We start from the raw sequence: 21,140 nt of genomic DNA, 5'->3' as shown, positions 1-21,140 counted from the left end.
GCAGAGCTGGGCAATAAACAGGACTAGAGCAGAGAGAGAAAGCAATGTGAGCTGTGAAAGTGATTAAAACACTGACCTTGGTTTTTCTGAAAGAGAATATAGAGAACAGGTTTGGAATATTCTTGGTCAGAGCTTCAGGGGTTGACCTCTGAGAGTGAGAATGGCTAATGATAGCCACGCAAATCCATCTAAGTTGCTGTTTTTAGGCCTGAAAACATAGCATTCTGTGTTGACTAGACATTTTAGGCCTCAACCAATAGCAAAACAACAAAACTACAGGGAAGGGAAGATCCAATAAAATCTAGAAGGCTGAGTGACCGAATCACAGGGTACATAGCTGGGTTCATTCATTCAATTGCATCAGAACTGAACAATCCACCTTGCATAATGTGATGCGTGAACCCCTTCCAATAAACGATTTGGTCGTTTCCTGCAGAGCTTTAAATTGGCCACTTCAGGATGTGCCTGAGTAGCTTGAATGGTTACGTGTCACTTGGAATGTCTGCTCTAAACTTTACTCCTTACATAGCCTTGGGGATGAATGTGCATTAATCCTGGTTACTGATGTCAGCCCAATGTACCAATCACAAGCATCCATGTGGCAAAGCGGAAACTCTAGAATCATTGACTTGGTTCACGTGTAGTATTAAGCCTTGATGACCCTAGTTTGGTTTTGGCGTAGCAGATTGTTTGAACCCAACTCAACGGGGTTTGTTCAAAAACCATAATGAAATGTGTCTTAAGTGCTATGTAAGCCTTACCCCCAAATTAAGACTTTAACAGCACTGTGGTGCTTTGGACAGCCAAAAGTTATTCTGGGGGATATGCTATCCTATAGCTTGCCACTCCAACAATTTCAGCTTGATAGGCCTTGCTCAGGGAGAACTTCTGGGGTAAATTGTGGCTAGATGTACATGCACAACTAGGGCAGGTTTTATTCTGTTTTGCCAACTCTAGGCTGTGCATGGAATGTCAAGATAGGCGAAGATTGGCCTTCTGAGCAGCCACTGTCAGGAAAGGACCCATTAAAAAGTTGATTTTCCTCTGCCAGTATTGGGGGGGCAGTTTTTAGCCCTTCTCATTTTTTTAACCCAACTCAACCCTCTTCCAACACCATGTTACCCTGTTGGTGCCCTGCACGGAAGGGCTCCCAGTAAAGCACCAACCAGATGACTGGGAGAACATGCCAAGACAATTACTGTTTACTGGGCACCACTGCATCATTCTTGAGTATGGTGTCCCAGAGAGTAGCTTTGCCCTGTTACCACTGAGTAAGATGCCAGTTCCACCATCCACATTAAATGAAGCTTTAAAAACACACAAGCCACAGGACATCCCTAAGGGGATATGACCCATCCGGCTGCACCTTTTTAAACTCTGTGTCAGCAGGGATTAATTTGCATTAACTAACATCAGGAACAAATCTTAACTGCAATTTACTGAGCACTTGCACAGGAAGCAACCTCAGTGGCCAGTGAGACTTAATGCCAAGAGACCTTTTTGGGTGCTGGTTGTCTGGCCTTACCTGCCTATTTCCAAAATGAGCCCGGTCACAAACAGGCTGTAAGTACTTTCAGAGCACCAAATGCTTTTTTTAGCAGGCATGGAAGAGTGGATTTCTCCTGCTTTTCCATTCACCTTTATCTTTGGCCCACCCATAAGAAAAACACACAGACACAGACACATAAGTGAAGCCATTTACTATCAAAGATTGGAAGAAAATCTTTTTATTTCAAATAAAATGGAAACTATGTGGAGTTTTTAAAATATTCACAGACTGACTTGCTTCGTGCTCCCGTCCAACTCTGCTCCCACGTTGCCTCTTCCCTCTATCCCAGACAGGGTGGACTGCAATTCCCATCATCTTTAACTAGCACAGTATGAGCACTGATAGGAATTGCTGTCTCCTGTAACACACCCACGTGTAATTCCTCCCTCCCACCCATTCCCTCGTCCTTCAGTATAAAATGTTTCCAGCCTTAGTTTTAATCGAAAATTTTACCTAATTATATGCAAATAGCAAGAGGGGTGAATAATACAACAGGGCAGCTTTTAAACAATGTGAAGATTACAAACAGCAAATGTGAGTAGGTAATTTCTACATCCAGTTGTCTAAAAGAGCTGGACTTCTCACCCACCCAGGCTTGGGAAAGCTGCTTTCCATAGAACTGAACTGTTGCCTCTTTTCAACAGCTGCTCCTACTGATGGGTACCATCAAGACCATGTGATCCCCTGTGTGAACTAGTTCCTTTTCCCTCAAGTTTCAGAGAAAAAGGGAATGTAGTATGACTGTTCCTTGCTTTTTCTCCCTGATTGCATCTCATGGGACTCTGTGGCAACATTTTGTGATGTTCTAAAGCAGCTGTGGACTTCCAGTTGCAGCTGGACTCCAGGTTCCACCAGCCTCATCCAGCATGGCCAAAAAGGGCTGGTGGGAGCTGTAGTCCATGAGTTATCTGACAGACATAAATCCTTCTAGAAAAAAGTTCAGTGAGAGAACAAAGGTACCTTTTCCCTCTCTCCTGCCCTGTGGCTCATCATCTTAGCTAAATTAGGAAAGGCTCACTGGATTTAGGCACTTTAAAACCATTAGGAGTTCCATGCTCAAGACCCTGCCAACCTAGTTGGACACCACATCTGAGGATTCAGAGACCAGCTTTCCATCCCGGGTTTCAATCTTCTTGATGACAATAGCTTTGGTCTTGCTGACGGCCGAGCTCTCCAGTGGCAAGGTATTTATGGAGTATCCACCACTTGAGTAGGAAGAGCTGTAGCCACCCCCGTAACTACTGAAGCTGCTGCTTAGGCCACCTGGACAAGACAGAGAACACTGATCAGGAACAGAAGAGCAGTTCCCAACATCCAGCACCTTGTTTTAGTTTTTAACCTCTAAAACTAGAAATGGGATGAGGCATCACACCTAAAGCAAGCAGCAGTCATATGCATGGTTTCCTCATTCTCTTCCCAGATGGAGGTGAGACACCGTCCTGGTACCTTGTCCAGTTATAGTGGCATCTCCTGCCATGCCAATTCCCTAAGGTGAGGACTAGGCCGTGAGGGAAACAATGCTTTCAGGACAAGGATGATCAGACTCACATTTCCCCTACTCCTCTCATCTTACAGACTGTGCCAACCTTATGCTCATTTTCCCAGCTGGTCACATAGAAAAGAGGAAAGGATAAGTAGCAGGCCATTCCATCAAGCTTAGGGGAGTGGATACAGCCCCACAGTTTGTCTTTTCTTTCTCTTTCTTCTGTCTACACCCACACACACTTCTCTCTTGTGGAACAATACAGCTGCACAGAAGTTTTGGAAATCAACGACTTAGAAACACAGACAGTAAGGCTTCAGAATTGCAAATGGAGGGGGGGACAATATTTTGCACACCTCCCCAAAAGTTGTCCCCCAATATTATCTCATTCTTCATGAACCTGATGCTCTCCAAATATATTGGACTGTAACTTTTATCAGTTTCCCATCCAGCCAGGCATAATGGAAATTTAGTTCAACACACTTGGAAGACACCAGGTTGATGAAAGCTGTTCTAAACAATAGAATAGACCTCACAATAAACCAATAGACCTTGCATCTGTTTGCAGGCTGCATACTTTGTGCAAGGAATGGACAATCCCAGCCCCCAAGCCTCTTTTTCTGCCAGTCATGGCCCAGCTCCCCAATTTACACTAGAAATTTCATTCCATTTGGAAAATTGAAAATGAAAGTAATAGACTTAACACACCAACTTTAATTTTTGAAAAGCAAAAAGCCAATCTCTGTGCCCATAAAGTCTCAAAAATTCTGTCCCAGCAATTCCTTGCAACATAATCTATCATTGGTATATCTTTGCAACCAACCTTATGCTAAAGCCAGTTTTCATCTTTGATCTTTAAAGTATCTTTGGTGAAAAACAAGTTCACAGTGCCTATTTTTTATCACTATTTCTGCAATGTAAAAAAAAAGGGCTTTTCCATGCAGGAAACCAGTCTTCTCCAACCTGGTGCCCTCCAGATCTACTGGAACAAGGCTCACGGATGGGGAAAGCTGCAGGGAACAGATGCCAAAAGCTAAAGAAGAAACCATTTACTGCCCAGCCAATTCCCCAAACATGCTTCAGCTATGATGGTTTGTCCTCTGAAATGGTCGTTCGTCTTCATGCTGGCATGTGTTCCTCTGCCAACTGATCTGCAGTTATTTTCAACTGCCATGGGAAATAGGAAAACTGGAAAAAGACAATGTAATAAAACAGAGCTTGGGTGGGATCATGTAGGCCATAAAATCCAACCCTCACTCAGGGCAGGAATCCAAATTAATATTCTAAAATATTGTTAGAATACTGATTGATTACATCAGTTTGTAAAACAGGAAGTGAAATTATTTTATTTCACTTGCTCTGCGGGAAAAAAAAATATTCGCCAGAAGACAAGCCATTCTTCTTTGAGGTCAGGGTAGGTATCAAATTAAACAGGTCCACAAATGAAAGCAAGGAAACAAGCATCACTTAACATTGTTGAAACGTGCTGAGATTTCACTTGGCGATCAAATATTTTTATATGATGTATGCCACCCAGAATTGCAATGTGAGTTGGATGGCTGTCTAAATCTTCTAAATAAATAAAGTATTCCCTGCCATGGTTAATTTCTAACATTTGCATTGATATCTCAATCACCCTTCCACTCGCCTCCAACACTTGCTTACCTGAATAACCAGTTGTCTTGGTTTGAATGCTGAGATTCTGCATCCCAGACTCCAATCTATAAAAGAAGGAGGGGATTGGGGAAGAGACACCCCCCGCCAAAAAATAAATCAGTCAAGAAACAGCTTAAGAAGGACAAAATCTAAACCCTCAGAACAAGGACTGCAGCCAAGTTGAACTCGGAACGTTTTCTTGATGCACCAGTAACCTGAATTGCTGCATGATGCTTGAGCGCAGATCAATGGTATATATATTACACTGGTTGGGCAGATCCTTACCTGCTCTCCTCCCCTTCCAGCAGCTTCCTGTAGGTGGCGATCTCTATATCCAGGGCCAGCTTGACATTCATCAGCTCCTGATACTCCCGCAGCTGGCGGGCCATGTCTTGCTTGGCTCGCTGCAGGGCACCCTCCAGCTCAGCAAGCTTGTTGGTGGCATCCTTCACAGCCAGCTCCCCACGCTCCTCCGCTTCAGTGATGGATGCTTCCAAGCTTGCACGCTGCACGGGGGCAAGGAAGAAAGAGTTCAAGAGGCAGCTCAAATCTCAAAAACCAGGAAAGATGCACGGGCGGGGAGGACACAGCATTTTACAGTATTCCCACCCTTCCATGACACAGGAAATGAGATTCAATGGACAGGTTTGTCCCTAGAAAAACAGCCTAAAGTGAAGGAAAGAGAACTCTATGCCGTCTCTTCCCAGATGAGGATGTCACTGAAACAACTACAGCTGATCAAAGCACAAAACGGTATTTCATTGGACTCCTGTACTTTTATATCTCATCTAATCCTCCAAGAAGCTGAAGGCCACAAGCAAGGCTCTCTACCCACTCCCTCCCTTTTATTCCTGTAAAAAAGCTTACTATAGATTAAGATGAGAAGCTATGCAGAATCACAGAGTAACCAAATAATTTCCTGTTATTTCCACCTAAAAGGAATTTGCAGGAATAAAATGGAGAGAGCAGAAAGGACCACAGACCACCCCGACACACACACTACCCTCCGAAAGCAAGGAAGTCTCAAAATCCATCCTCTCTGCTTAACGTGCTGCCTTTCACCTCCAACAGCACCCACCCACGTTTCTTTCCCAGGCCTTCAATCGTGCCAGCAAACCCCACCCCTACTCTGCTAGATCAAATGGTAGAACCCAGACATTAGCCACCCACTTCACGTGGTCACAAAGAGATCAGCTGAATGGCCTTCATGGGGTCAAAAGAAGTCAGTCTCTCCCAGGCATTTACTCCTGAGTCATGAATCTGCAGCCCTCCTGCAGCCCAAGCCCTCAGAGTTAGAAGAGCTGTAGGCCAGTAACAGCATACAGGAGGCCACTGGTTCTCCATTCTAGCTGGAGGAGGGACTGAACCAAGGACCTTTTATTACCATCATGTTTTGGCTCATCTCTACTTTCTGCCCCAGGAAAGGCTGGGCTTCTTAAAACAGGCATTCCCAACCTAGCACCCTTAGACATACTGAACCATATCGCCCCTATCCATGTTATTGGTGACCGTAACACTAACACTCTAGTGTTGTCCAACACCTCTAGAGGCTGGCAGCAGGTTGGGGAAGATCAATATAGTCTGTTAAGTTCCTTGAGGGCAAAGCAGGGAGCTAGCATGACCAACATAAGGAGGCTTGCAGATGGCAGATTTCTGACCTGGCCTTTCAAACCATCGATTTCTGAGTGTATCCGGGTTATCATTCGGTTCAGCTCATTGATTACGTTCTTGGTGTTGCGGAGGTCATCTCCATGCTTTCCTGCCACAGTCTGGAGCTCTTCATACTAAAGGGAGGAGATAGAGGGGACAAGGGCTGTGATGGTAGGAAGACCACAGGAGCAGGGAACTGGCTGCAAAGACTACACTTCTTTATATATGCACGCATGCAGAACTCACAACCATCTCTTCAGCAAAGTGGTCCATAGGATAGTATTGGATTTATAGTGCAGACCTAAATTTCAACCTGTCTAGATTACTTGGTGGGGGAGAGGAGATTGGAGAACTCACTGCCTGGGATCACACATGCTCTAAATGCTGGTTTATTTTAAGCATTGTTTGCTGTACAAACCAAAGGCCTGCTTTGCATACCTCACTGAGGCATAATCCATGCTTTAAAAGCCACAACAGCTAGGTTCACATATCAGAATCAAACAAACCACAATATAGCTTTGGGTGACATGTGAACTTAGCAATCCATTCTCCAACCCAATCTGGGCCAAGAGAGTAAATGTAAACTAGAATCCTTGAAGCATCCAGTTATCTGCCTCCCATCTCCTTCCAAACAGCTGGAATACTGACATTGCCATGCATGTCTGAGCAATGAGCTGAGAAATGCATCATAAACCTCACACGAACCACAAATACTCCTTAGATAACCTCAGGCAAGTAATTATCTCCTAGTCTCAATCCCCTTCTCGGTCTGCAACGTGAAAATAATAATCAAGGGCTTCCATCATTGGGATAATAGGGCTATTATGCACTTTGAATCCTTAAAAAAAAAAAAGCAAGCTGCTCAAGTTATAATGGTGGATGCCAACAGCAGTTTTCCTTCCAGCCCCAACTCAGATACTGAAACTCAACACTGGCCAGCATGCCCTAAAATGATACCAAGGCCACTGGGGGGAAAACGGAGGCCACAACTAAACTCTGGGTCAGTATGTGACGTGATCAGATGGATGATACTTTCCGTTCAGACCAATTAAGCTGATTTGCTAAAAGAGAGTCCCAAGAGTGTAGGGTTGAGGGTTATGTTTTTACTGTTGACTGTCTCTAAATAGCTATCCTTTTTGCTGGTTATGTTTTCAATTGTTTTTATTGCTGTACACTATCCAGAGTTATTATGGAGTCAGGCAGCTTTAGACATTTGACAAATCAGCCCATCAATAAAATAAGAGGGATTGCACTATTGGGTTTCTCCAAACGTTCCTGTAAAAGGACTAGTATCTTCAACTGGTGGAAAAAGGATTCCATTAATATAAGACACTATGTACAGAAAGGGGATGGAGGTGACCAAGCTGAAAAAGGCTCTGAAAGACAGAGTGGATAATGCTGATCCTTCCCCATTGCATGAAGCGTTGATTCCTTCCTCTGTGAAATGTGTTACCCCCAACTCAACTTGAGTGAAGGGATTGTAGCAGTTCACTGGGAATTAATTTTTCATCGGGAATAGTGACAGTCCAGGAGAGCCAGAGCCAGCATGGAGCTCACCTTGATCTGGTACATCTTCTCTGCTTCAACGCGGCTCTTGTTGGCAATTTCTTCATACTGTGCCCTGACTTCAGCAATGATGCCATCCAAATCCAGGCTGCGGTTGTTGTCCATGGACAGGACCACAGAGGTGTCACCGATTTGAGACTGCAGAACACGCAACTCCTGTACCAAAAGGTAACACTGGTAATTATCCCAAATGAAAGAGTAGGCAACCCTCAGGGAACCACGATTTGAGGATTCAGATCCTTCCTGCTCATTCCTCTACTGGCAAGGAAGTTCCTCTTCATTCAACAGGTGAAGCCTCAGAACTAAGGCTCTCTTCCATTTTAAGATCTGACTTTTGTTCTTTTTAATCACCTGCATTAAAGATGCCTGGTTCAAGACATAGATAGTTAAAAGAGTGAACTTCTTACATAAGTTCCCTAAATCAAAGCAAAATCACTTTGCCAAACAGGATCTGCACTTCTGCAGGGCAGGAAAAGGAACCCTGCTAAACCTAAGTCACTGGGGAAACCTTGCGGTCAAAAATGAGTTTGTTTCCAGGCAAACCAAACGGCACTTTGGTGAGAAATTAGTCCATGGAACACAAATGTCACAGTCCATTAAACCAAAAATAAGCAGCTTCACAATAATTTTGGGTTTTGCATACTGTTAGGACTGTGACTTATCAAACCCAGCTATTACTTATTTTATTAATTTATTTTCTCCTGACTTCATTTGCACAAAGGGACAAGTAGGGAGGACCACTGGAGTTATCCAAACATATCCACTCTATAAACATATATTAGTTTTAGATAACTTTGGCCTTCATAGATCTCTCCCAGGAATTCTGTTTTGTGGCCATTTGGTATGGCTAGATCTACATATATAAGACACCTATAAAAACAAATCCTGTGTTACTAATAGTGTTCTAATATTTTGGTAATGGGCTCTGTGGGGGTGCTTGGATACCCAGAGAAAGTCTTGGGGATGGGCAAGGTTAGTTGGAAGAGAGCAGGGAGCATCTGGGGGGAGTAGAGGGCATTGTGGGGGACATCCTCATCAGAGCTGAACGTAGTCCCCAAATAATCCTTGCAGGCTCAGAGCCATGCCTAACCATAGTTGCCACAACTTGAGGGCACCTTTTCTGTCCAGTTTGCATGGAAAAAAACACACATTTAATATAGCCATAAAATAAGCTAAACGTAATGTATAAAAGGAAGAAAAATTCTGTCTTTCCCACCAACCCCATTATATCCTGGCTCTATCTTCTTTGTATCATCACCCCTCTCACTGCAGCCCTTGCCCCACAGAAAATGTTAACTGGGGTCCCCAACCACCAAAAGTTCTCCTTCCTAATAAAATAGCAAGCAACTTACCACATGGTTCTCAGATTTCACGTGGAAATGGAAACTAGGTAAGAATGTCATAGCATAGAAAGGCAGGCTATAGTTGAATAAGTAAGAATACAGCCTTGTACTGGACTTTTAAAAAGGCTTTGACACAACACTAGGGTTCTCTTGGTGCAGCCTTTTATTAGCCTGCCGACCCCCCACACTAACCCAAAGACTCATTGCCTTCATTGAAATCAGCTGCAATGGCCAGTCTGGGCTGTTTCAGTATGTGGAAAGGGAAGATGGATGCCCTGTTGTCAGACACAAAGTTTCTTGGCATGTCCATGTCTTCAAAAAGGGTACATTTCAGAAAACTGCTCTTCACCCAGTTAAACCCACTATCTACCTCATCATAAAGATGCCTCAGGAACTCGATCTCGTCAGTCAGACATTCCAGGCGCGATTCCAGTTCAACCTTGTTCATATAAGCCTCATCCACGTCCTGAGGGGAGAATGCACCATTATAGGTAAAGACTCATAGACAAATTCCCAAAATTGTGATAATTAACTAAGAAATGTGATTAAACCTGCCATTTACCTTCTTCAAAAGGACAAACTCATTCTCCTTCTCAGTACGATGGTTGATTTCATCTTCGTACCTGTAGGACAAAGGAAGTGAACTGGTTATTATTACATGCAATTTGAACCAAAGCTAAGGACCTTGTGCTAGGATCGCCAGTAGAAATACATGAAGGTAACAATGCATTTGAGCATGTGCAAAGCACTGCATCCTCTGACTAGTCACTGACAAAATATATACATTGGGAGTTGAAGTGGAAGGCCCCTAAATTAAAAGATGATCCTAGTTTTAAATGGTTATTTTCTCATTAACTTTGTTTTTAATTATTTTTGGTAGCCACTTTGAATGTTTTAGTAGAAAGGCAGGATAAACTAAGTAAGAGCACATAAGATTACATCCTTATTTTCCCATCAAAGGCCGCTTTTTGAGACCCCATGGTTCCTATTACTGAACATGACCAACAACTGAAGTGGGTGTGCATTAATAGGTAGTCCTTGGGTTACGACGGCAATTGGGGCTGGGAACTCCATTGCTAAGCGACACAGTCATGAAGCACGGCACCATGTGACCACACCGCTTAGCAACGGCAATTTGTGTGGGGTCATTAAGCAAGGACTTCAAGGACCATGTGGGTCATTAAGCAAGGACAGCACGTGATCACGACTTCTGACTTCCTGCCGGCTTTCCCACTGTCTACAAGGGATACAACCAAGAGAATACAGGTGTAACATTTACGGTATTTTGAAAACGCCTTAAGGAGAGCTGTAATAATTCTGCATGAAAGCCAGCTGGGTGACTTTGGGCCAGTCACTCCCACTCAGCCCAACTGAGTGGGAGGTGTTCCAGGGTGGTTGTTGTGGGGAAAATAGGAGGAGGAAGGAGTACTAGGTACGCTCCCTGCCTTGAGTTATTTATAGAAATAATAAAGGGATAAAAAAAATCTCTAAAAAAACCTCAGGCACAGTGACTCTGGAAAGATAAAGATCACAGGTTACTGCCACACTCTTCCTCTTTGTTCAGAAGGAGACTCCCTTGAGTTTCCAGGCACCACTTTCCTGTCAGGCTCCTGATGTCTGAAGTAGTTGGAAAGCTGGAAATCCTTAAGACAATATCCCATTCCCTGCATTGTCAAACAGTCTCCTCCAACCTGGCATTCTAGCCAACATCTGTCCCTGGAGCTGCAGCTCCACCCCACCAGGGAAGCACCTTGTAAAGTTGTTCAAGAGGCAGCTGGGAAGAATGAGAAGCTGCCAATGCAGGCTGCCCTCATGTCCCAGCCTCAATTAAAAGTAGACACTTGCAAGGCAAGTTAGGTCATTCTCCCAGTATTGCTCTGTCGTAACAGCAGATCTTGCTTGGTACAAAACAGACACCCAGATGTGTGATGAGGGTGTGCTGCCACATACTGAGCAATTCTACTAGCGTGCCCTCCTCCCATCAACTTCCTTGAGGACTTCAAAGATGCTAGAGATCCTATTTGTGTTTTGGCTTATCACTTCCCTTTTCTGGAAATAACCCTTGCCCAGCCATCTGGTACAATTCCTTTGTTTACATGTGGTCTGATAAACACTAAACACCATTATCTTCCCAAGTCTGTCCACAGAGCTCTATATTATTATATTACTCCAAGTAAATGGGTACAGGATACCTGGTTGGCACCAATCATGACTGAGACTGGAGCTACGATTGTTTGATGAAACACAAGGATAGCAAACAAAGCAAAACACAAAACAAAACCCCAAGCCACCAGCAGCCTTTAGCAATTTAAAGGTGCGGCAGGGATTTAAAAAGAGTTTTGGTAAACTAAGCTATCACAGCAGACTGCAGGGTCAATGTAGAATTTCCATAGGTCTGACCATAGGATGGGCAGTAAGGCAGCTTCGTCTAGCCCTAGCACACCCTGAGCAATGCACCAGGAAGACCACGCCACTCCAGTTCCCCTTCCCCACTCACTTGTTCTTGAAGTCTTCCACAAGGCCTTGCATGTTTGCCAATTCAGCATCCAGCCTCGCCCTCTCCTGACCCAAGCCATCCAGCTGCCGGCGCAAGCTGCTGATGTAGGTCTCAAACATACTGTCCATGTTGCTCCGTGTTGTCTTTTGATTCTGCAAGAGGCTCCATTTGGTGTCCAGCATCTTGTTCTGCTGCTCCAGGAAGCGAACCTGAGAGGGGAGGGAGAACAGAATAGGAATGATTCCTGGTGCTTAAGCAGCACCCATGGAGCTCTGCATCTGTTCTGCAATCCCATTTATCCTTTTCATTAGAAGCCAAACTGGCATTCTACTAGCATTAAGATAGGCCATCATCCTTGCAAAGCTGTAGTTTCTGCTATAAAGAAATGGATTCAGCAGGTCTTCCCTAACTCTGCCCTGGGGCCTTCTAGGATGTCACAAGGCCACTCTTAGTGCATTTTAAGTACTATTCAATTACTAGAAACATCTGAGAACAAAAGATATGCATACTAAGGAGTATGCCTGTTGGCTCTCTGCATGATTTATTTCTTTGTGATACTTCCTGGATCCCCAGATGGAATCTGTGGTGGTTGAGAGAACAGATCTGCTACAAGTCACTTTCTGCACTTAGGTTTATGCTGTTTTTATTTTAAACCAAAAGGATACAATCTGAAACCCTACAGTTATGGGTAGCCTTTAGTGTGACTGCCCTCCGCCCCCCAGGATAGTTCTGAAAGTTTCCACTAGATTGTAAAGTTTAACATAAACAGAACATTAAATACACAAGCAGTAATCATACTATTTAATTTATCTGATTTTAATTTAACTTAATTAAATTTAGTTCTATCCCTGTCCCTCCTACTTTCTGGAATGTGATCCACTGCGTCAACATAGAAGTCAAGTATGGCCCATGGCCCCAAAAGATCTGATTTATTTTAAACAACTGGAAAGCCAGGTATTAAAGTAAAAAGAAAACAACAACAACAACAACAAAAAAGTTGATTTCTTTAGCAGCTCTTGCTCAGGTTGGATAATGAAGTCATAGATATAACAAAAATAACTCAGTAATTTCATTTTAAAATCAAACATGGCAAAAGACTCAGGAAAAACATTTTACATCATATACTCCCCTGCTTATCCTGATGATGATGATAATAATAATACTTTCTCAGTGTGATACTCCTCCATTGTGTCATTCCCATTAGCTGAGGAAGATGAAAATCATAGTCCAATCATTCTAGAGAGTCCCAGGTTGGGGAAATCAGCAAAACTGATTTTGAAAATGCTCCCTCCTACATAGCTACTTGCATGAGCAAACTTTATTATCTCAGTTTAGAGTTTTATTGTGCTGCTCCTGCAGACTTAGAGTTCCCAGGTTCCCTGTGGATTAAGCCTGCTGAGTAAAAGGACAGCAAACAAAGATTTTTTCCAGAAATGTAAGGGGAAGCGTGTATGGCTCTTTTCTGGGTCAAGGTTACACTCCATCTTTCAGTGGCCCACAGCCAGGTGCTGCACTACATCTAATTTAATTTGAATTTGACTACTTCTCTCGGGCCTTCAGTAACATTTTCCCCCTCTGCTCATTACAAATTACAATTCAAAGGCACCCTGGGGGCCACACCCAAGGTCTTGGCAGTGCACCTCCGGTCTAGAAATATATTTAAGTGATTACATACCTGAGAACCACTATCACCGGAACAATACTTAATTAACTTTTGGGAATACAGCCCCAGCATGTCACTCAAAGGTCAAAAACAGTTTCTGTGATGGTGGGGCTGCTGAAGCAGACATCCCAACAAACCTCCTTGAGGCAGAGGTAGGCTCTGGGGGTGAACCTTAAAAAGTCTTTCACCCTTCCTTGAATCATCATCTCTTATCTGGACCATCACAAAGGCAGAAGCAGCACTGATGGTGGAGAGGCAGCATTTCATTTGAAGCATGGCTAGCCAAGACTTAAACTCAAAACCTGTTTTTAATGGCAGAACATACTTAGCAATTTTGAAGATTACTGAAGAGGAAGATGCTTTAGTTATGGAGTAACTGCAACTCAACAGTCTTGTGAGGAGCTCACAATCTAATGAAAGACTGGGACATATATTATAGAGCATAAACAGGTTTGGAGGAACCATTTTGCCTTAGGGAAGGGGAACAGTGGCAATCTCAGGAACGGGGAAACAGTGAGAGAATGTGAGGAGGAACAGGCTGAGAACAGTGGGAGCTAGACCAGTTCTCAGAAAACCACACTTTCTACTCATTGAGGTGGTCAGCCAAATGCCACCACCATGCTTTTCCTTCCCCTCAATCACATTTCTGGTCTCTTTTTTTCAGATGGTCTCTTAACTACCAGAAAGTTTTAGGAGGAATTCTGGCTGGAGAGAAGGGTACAAAGCTGCTTTCAGAAACGCAAGATGATTTGAACACCAGGAATTTGTGTATTACAAAGTGCACTTCTTAGAAGCAACCAGCTCAGTCCCATTCCTTTACAGCGGCATGGTGACAATGCTGCAGTCACTCAGGAAAGTGCAGAGAGAAGATTTTATCTCCAGAAGATTCCAGATCTCTGGTGAGGGAGCATTCTGGCAATAACCCAAGAGCAGGGGTTGTGGTAGCTATCACCTCATTACATGCTGCCTAAGGGATAAGAGGTTGTTCAGGAAGCACCTGAAGCTGCAGCACCATGTCTGTGTGATTTATTGCCAGCCAAAATAAGATGAATTGCTGGTTTCACACATATAGTCAACTGATCTCTTAATGCATCCAGTTTCCAAGTTTGAGAAAGTTCATTGGGGCTTCCAATCAAGGGTATATCTGGAATTCTTTGGGTATTCTTAAGGAATATGTGTTCAAAGTAGGCAGTGCAAGCTTTGGAAAGAACCCACCCATGAAAGCAGTGGGTAGGCAACATGTGGGGAACTCTGCAGAAAGCCACCCACCTGAGAACTTTCCAATTTGTACCGATCTCTAGAACTTGTACTGCACATTCCTTTCAAATTGGGGTACTCTGATTTCCCATCCTTCTTTAACAGGCATACATTGCACACATTCAGCTCCCATTTTCCAGTTATTATTAAGAAACTGGGAACGCACTGCAGGATCCTGACCCACCTTCCTGCAGCCATTCTTCCCGGGCAGGTGCAATGTTCCTCCCCTCATTCTCCTCCAATGGCCTTGACTATGGCTTAACTGTTAAGACCACCCTGATGTTAGCTGAAGTACGTACTAAATAGAAAGCCTGTTCAAATCATTTCTCTCTGGACTTCAGGGGGTCCTTCCCACCAGCATCCACGTCACAAAAAGGCTAGTCTTGCACACATTAGTTCAGTGACCTTTAGCAAGCATAGGTACAGTGGCACTCCAGCTTCACTTACCTAACTAGGGCTATCCTACCCAGGCTGCAAAGTTCTAAATGACTATTAGATGGCAGCAAAGACATACAGAAAGCTAATCTTCAGCACTGCCTAGTGACCATCCAGATTTTTGCAGGCCAGAGACCATAACCTTGTGGAGGAAGGGATGCATAGGGTTAGCTACCTCTGAAAGTGTACATCACCTCTGCATGGGTATACACACACAGTTCCTCTTCACAATTCATCTTGTCCTCAATAACTATAAGCATAGCATCTTTAGAAAGACAACGGGTAGAAACAGGTTAACCACTGTCCTATTCTTTACTCATTATAGGATAAGAATGCTAGAAAAGTGTATCCCCCCAATAATGCAAACATCCAGAGAATAGCTTTCCTCACCAAAAACATGAGGGTTTGGACTGGATCCATGCTCAGTCTAGCAATCTCCCTCTCTACTACTTTAAGTAAGCTTAGAAGTACAAAGTACTACATCAGGCCTCAGACTCAAACACATTTGGGATTGGTATTCTCTAAGCCATACTTTTATCAATCTACAGTTTGCTGGGTAAATCACAATCACTAGGTTGGCACAACACACTAAGCCAGAACAAAACAAACTTGAAGTTTAATGCAATGTACGAACTCTGTCTCATAAGCCAAGTCAATCGTAAACTTTGTGCATAGTTTCTGCAAAAAGGGAGCGGAGATGGGAATTCCATGTGGTTGCCCAAAGATACAAAAGTGGGAGTAGAATACCACCTTCTCTCCTCTTTTCAAACATGGAATGGGAAAATCTTCTTTATGTTCTTTAACCTTCACACCCATAGGAGGAGCTTTCTGCTCACTGTGCCCACACTGACTTAACAGGTTTGATTCTCTCTGCAGAGGAAGTTATGAGGACAAGAATTACCTCTGGCCTCCAGTTTCTAACCCCATCGCCAGCCTCCCAGGTGCAGAGAGCAGCCTCTCACTATTTTCTTTGACTACCTGGACCTGGTGCACATCCCTTGCTCACAGATGCCATCTCTTCACTGAACAATACTCTATTTCCTCGGCTACCTCTCTGCATGCAGGCACCTGCACTTCATGTCCCACTCTTCCCTCCCTCTTTTCCCAAAGCTTAACTTACAAGCTTCTAAGGCCCATCTGGGCAAAACCGTCTGTTGCGGCAGAAACCATCCCCCTTAGCCTCTTTTCAGAACCGACTCTGCGGAGCCTGACCGCCAAGCTGCGAACCGGGAAACGCACCTTATCAATCAAGTTGGCAAACTTGTTGTTGAGGAGCTTGATCTCCTCCTTCTCCTTGGTCCTCACTTGCTGGATGGCGGGGTCGATCTCCAAGTTGAGCGGGGCCAGCAGGCTCTTGTTCACGCTGACAGCCGTAATACCACCCAGGCTGCCCGCGGAGGTCCCGCGGAAGCTGCCGCCTCCGCCATACCTACTGCCCCCGAAGCTGGAGGACGCGTAAGACGTGCTGATTCGAGAGCTACTGACAGGGCCGGGCGTGTAGGACCGGCTGCTAAAGCTGCGGACGGTGGACGTGTTCCGGACGGGTTTCATCATCGTCGCGGGGAGCTCGGGAGGCAGCTGGAAGAACCGGGCAGCTGGAAATCAGCAGAACGCCAACAGCGGAGGAAGTTGGGCGCGGACTTATATGCAGCGCCTTGGGGGTGGGAAAGGGCGCGGGTGATTAGAGGACGGAAGCACCTGAGTGGTTTGCAGCAACAACGGGGCGGAGCTGTGGGGCTCAGATACCTGCTTTGCCAGAAAGGGAAGCTGCGCCTTCTTAACTCTTCCTTAGCTGGAAAGGGCCATGAACCAGGGACACCCCCTCAGGAAATCTACCTGCCTCCCTCCGCCGCCTCTTCACTCCGGGTTTTTTTCTTGAGTTTTCTTGAAGTAAACAAACCCAAAGAGGGCAGCAGTTGCCCAAACTTGCTCTGATCCGGACCTTCCCTGTCCTCTCCCAGGACAACTGAACCCCCCCGCCCCGCGGGAGAGTTGGAGGCATTTGAGCTGGCGCGCAAACCAAGCGAGCGGGTGCGTTCATGCGTTTTGAACCAGCCGAGCGTGAGGCGAGGAGCGCCCTCAAAATAGCTCATAAAAGTGAAGAACGGGCGAGGACGCCGGCTCGACAGAGGTGGCCAAGCGGGGCTCTTTAAGACGCGGGGATGAGGCTCCCGCGGCTGGGACCCGTAGGGGTAGAACTGCTGAGTCTGGGTCGAAAAAACCGGACGGCCACGAGATGGCGGGAAAGCGTTACCGTTTTGCCGCTTCCTCGTGGCCAGCGGGGTTTTTTACAGCCCAGAACTGGTGAACCTTAATAATGGAAGGGAGGAGAACTAGGGGTGAGGTGAGGGGAGAAAAGGGCAAATGCGCCAACTGGATTGGACGGCCCCGATTCAGCGACTCAGGTGCTTCAACCGGGGCGCGCTATGGTGATTACGCGAGTCTGCGTCGGTAGCCACACTTCGTTTGCCAGACTGTTTAAAGTGTTGGGTTTAATCTTTAAACTCCCCCGGGATTTAGGGCCTGGCTGTGGGAGAAAGACCGCTTGCCAGGTCTGGAGAGGGCCCGTTCCTGGTGGCTTCCAAGCGGAAGGGCGGGCTTCAGCCTCCGTTCTCACCGGGCAGCAAAATACACTGTTTCCCGTTAACCTTGGGGGACGTTTTAACGTGAGCTTTTAATATGGTCGTGTCTGTTTTTAACTGCTCTTTGGACTGTAGATGTTTAAATTACAGTATTTGCATAAAGATAAATGTAATTTTTAAAAACCTGTGCTTTAGAATGTGGATCTTAATTTTAAGGTTGCTTTGCATTCCAGATTTTCAAAGGCAGGTCGGAAATTCAAGAAATAAAGGGCAATAAATACATAATCGGTTTAATTACCAGAGCAAACTGGGAATCCGAAGACACTCCATTTGGATCACTTTCTGCTATTAAAAAATAATAAAAGAATATTGCATTCATGTGACATGCTAAGCCAGTCTCTGGCCATACTAAACATGGCTCTTTAACTAGAATCTTAGATTTCCTGTATAATTCAAACCCAAACCATCACCATCTGGAGCTTATAGAAACTGGCAATTGAAACTATGTCAAGCTTTCCTTTCAGACCCCTAGTTTTTGTAAATCCAAGATAATGACCACCCTGCATTCAAACAAGTTTTAATAAAAGCCTTGCAGTGGCAGGGGGTTTGCAAAATGTGTGCTCGTTAACTGGACCTTTTTGAGATAGCCTATGCAAACACAACCATTATCTGGAAAAGCCCTTGATATGTAATCTGGCTGATCATTAAGAAACCCTCCAAGATGTTTGATGGAACCACAACAGGGACGTGAAGATATACTGTAACAGACATGTAACTTTATTGATGCAGGCTTCCTCATACATGACTCCTTTTGAGTTCAACTGGCCTTATTCTCAAATATGCACTGGGACTGCAATGTTAAATGGATGAATGGGTGTGTCTCTCTCATATATTCAAGAATTCCTGAAGCTAAAACTTTGCATGCTTGCTGAAAAGGAATCTGGAATTTGGTGGAACTTTCTTCCCTCCTAACTAGATAACTGCAAGAACTGTTGTTTCTGACTTAACATCTCTAGCATGAATTCACAGCACACTTTGCAAAATCAACCATTCTGATCTAGGATGGGTGATCCTTGATAAATGAGTTTTAAATCAGTTTAGATTAGTAGTCAATGTAGAAAGGCATAATTATTTAATCAACATGCCTAGCTACTTACTGTATAAGTCAAATGCCGTAAAGCAGTAGCTTTTTTAGACCTCTTTAGATAGCCAAAAGGTGAAAGGTCCCCTGTGCAAGCACTGAGTCATGTCTGACCCTTTGGGGGGACGCCGCTTTCACAACGTTTTCTCGGCAGATATAGAGCAGGGTGGTTTGCCGTCACCTTCCCCAGCAAGCTGGGTCCTCATTTTACTGACCTTGGAAGGGTCAGTATTGCAACTGAAAACTCTCCCCATGACCAGAGTTTGATCCCAGCAGAAGCTGGATTCTTGGGTAGCCAGCTCAGGTCAACTCAGCCTTCCATCCTTCCGAGGTCGGTAAAATGAGTACCCAGCTTGCTGGGGAAGGTGACCACTGGGGAAGGCAAAGGCAAACCACCCCGCTATAGTCTGCCAAGACAACGTTGCGAAAGCAGCATCCCCCCAAAGAGTAAGACATGACTCTGTGCTTGCACAGGGGACCTTTTACCTTTCACAAATAGCCAAACCAACAGTAGGTAGATGATAGACAGACAGACAGACAGACAGATATTTGCCACAAGTCCTGAGGCTGTTTGCCTTGCCATCCCCAAGGTCGTCTTTGGTCTTTTTTGTGCATTCCAGATAGGCAACAAAACAGAATCCTTCCTATGGTATGCCACAAGTGGCATTATTGTTTTGGGGAAAATCAATCTCTTAGTTACTTAACAGGGCATTCTCTTAGTTGCAAATGGCTATCTGTGAGATTACAAGGGGTAATTGAGACTGAAGGAATAACTAAATTCTTAGCCTGACTATCAGCTTGCTTAATATCTTGAATTCTTGATAGGCTGTTGCAGCAATGCTGTGGCTGAATCACACAATGGGCTAGTCTAGATTAAAGCAGAGTTGGATCACTTGTGCTTCAGCATGATGGGAGAAAACTATTGTCTTAGCATGTTGCATGAACCAGGCCATCATATTAAGCCATAATATATTTGTTTGGGCATAGTGGATTATGTGGACACATAAAGTTTATTAACCCAGGTTTAATGTGTTGTGCAAATCTACCCTGTATGTTAACTGAATGCAAGAGGTATAAAACTGCTTCTGCTCAGTAGTGCTGGTAGAAAGCCATCTGTCTTAAAACACTGTGCTGAAAATTGAACTAAGACCCAACAAATACTGTAAGCTTGTGACCACAAAGTTTTGGACTGCAAAGACAATACATGCTACTTGCAGTTATACTCAAGTCAAAGCCAACTAGGCAAAGCCAACTCAGAGTCAGAAAGAGAAAATGTGGTGCCTACAAGTACCTGTTGGGGGCGAGGGCGTCAGGCCCATCATCACACAAATGCACACAGCACACACAATTCCTGTCATGATGATGTCATGGTGTACATGACATCATTGTGACTTCCACTGGATGCCTATGTGTATAACTAGAGCAGGGTGAAATGGAAGATGAGCATTCAATGGATGGAGAGTAATGTAAATCACTCCAACAGCAAGCTGAGATCCAGAGCACCACTGATTTTGAAACCAAAGCAGAGCCACTGAGAAACACAACCGAGGATTCCACATGCTTGGAAGAGTCCTATGGAGCGCAGAAAATCCAATAATAAAAACAACCTAAGGTCTAAGAATATTTAGCAGCTACAAAATGTTAAATGTTCAGGTGAAAATTAGAAAATGAACTGGTAATGACAGAAAGCTTGGCTTGAAATGAAACACCAGCTGCAACTCCATAGATTTATTTCAGTTTTGATACATGCTATATCAACTTTTCCATACTTGGCATCCTCCAGATATGTTGGAGTTGCAATTCCACCCCTTTTTGGAAACTAGGACAGTGGGAGCCCTGGTAGCATCACTGGTAGATCTGAGATATGTGCTAACATTGGTTTACTTTAAAAATCTGAGCAATTATTGGGGGGCGGGGGGAGGCATGACGCGGCCAATATCTCAAACTGAATTATGCCCTGTAGCTTAGGAGTCCATGTCAGAATCAATCCTTGGGTTGCTTTTTGCATGATATTTTCTGCCTGGGAAGCACTTCCATCAGCAAATCACACACTAATTGCATGTGTGTTTAGTTTGCTAATGAATGTGAGATCATCAGGCTTGACATGCAGCATTGAATGTTATTTCTTAGAGATTCTTCCTGAGTAAGGGAAATGAAATATATGAAATATGAAATAACATTTCCTTATGCTCTCCTCCCTCACCAGAATAACAAAGAGGCACCAATCCTTTATATCCAACATTTTCTGAAAACAAAAACTATATGTCATGGAGTTTTTATGAGCATTTTGGAGAGATTCTTGAACTACTATGTCAAGA

The 21,140-nt window shown here is 44.3% G+C and overlaps 1 protein-coding gene across 1 annotated transcript; it reads right to left on the bottom strand.

Annotated features, from left to right (window-relative positions):
• Positions 1-1,691: 1,691 nt before the first annotated feature.
• KRT8 (keratin 8) lies at positions 1,692-16,738 on the bottom strand. The gene is made up of 9 exons (XM_063293945.1): positions 16,339-16,738; positions 11,745-11,953; positions 9,810-9,870; positions 9,618-9,713; positions 7,896-8,060; positions 6,347-6,472; positions 4,974-5,194; positions 4,698-4,753; positions 1,692-2,812 (listed from the first exon to the last, which is right to left on the bottom strand). Exons 1-9 carry the CDS (start codon positions 16,651-16,653, stop codon positions 2,622-2,624), a joined length of 1,440 nt encoding a protein of 479 aa, XP_063150015.1. The 5' UTR covers positions 16,654-16,738; the 3' UTR covers positions 1,692-2,621.
• Positions 16,739-21,140: the final 4,402 nt, after the last annotated feature.

The sequence above is a fragment of the Candoia aspera genome, chromosome 2 (assembly GCF_035149785.1).
Source record: "Candoia aspera isolate rCanAsp1 chromosome 2, rCanAsp1.hap2, whole genome shotgun sequence".
In the NCBI taxonomy this organism is placed as follows: Eukaryota; Metazoa; Chordata; class Lepidosauria; order Squamata; family Boidae; genus Candoia; species Candoia aspera.
The sequence above is the reverse complement of the archived record's forward strand: the minus strand, read 5'-3'. Positions and strand labels throughout refer to the sequence as shown.

Bases quoted from the DNA above. Each gene is read 5' to 3' on its own strand.
- KRT8 (XM_063293945.1), bottom strand. From the start codon at position 16,653: ATGATGAAACCCGTCCGGAACACGTCCACCGTCCGCAGCTTTAGCAGC. The intron at 6,473-7,895 runs GTGAGCTCCATG...TCCTCCCTTTAG, and splicing joins AGAAGATGTACCAGATCAAG to TATGAAGAGCTCCAGACTGT. The intron at 4,754-4,973 runs GTAAGGATCTGC...CTTCTTTTATAG, and splicing joins CTGGAAGGGGAGGAGAGCAG to ATTGGAGTCTGGGATGCAGA.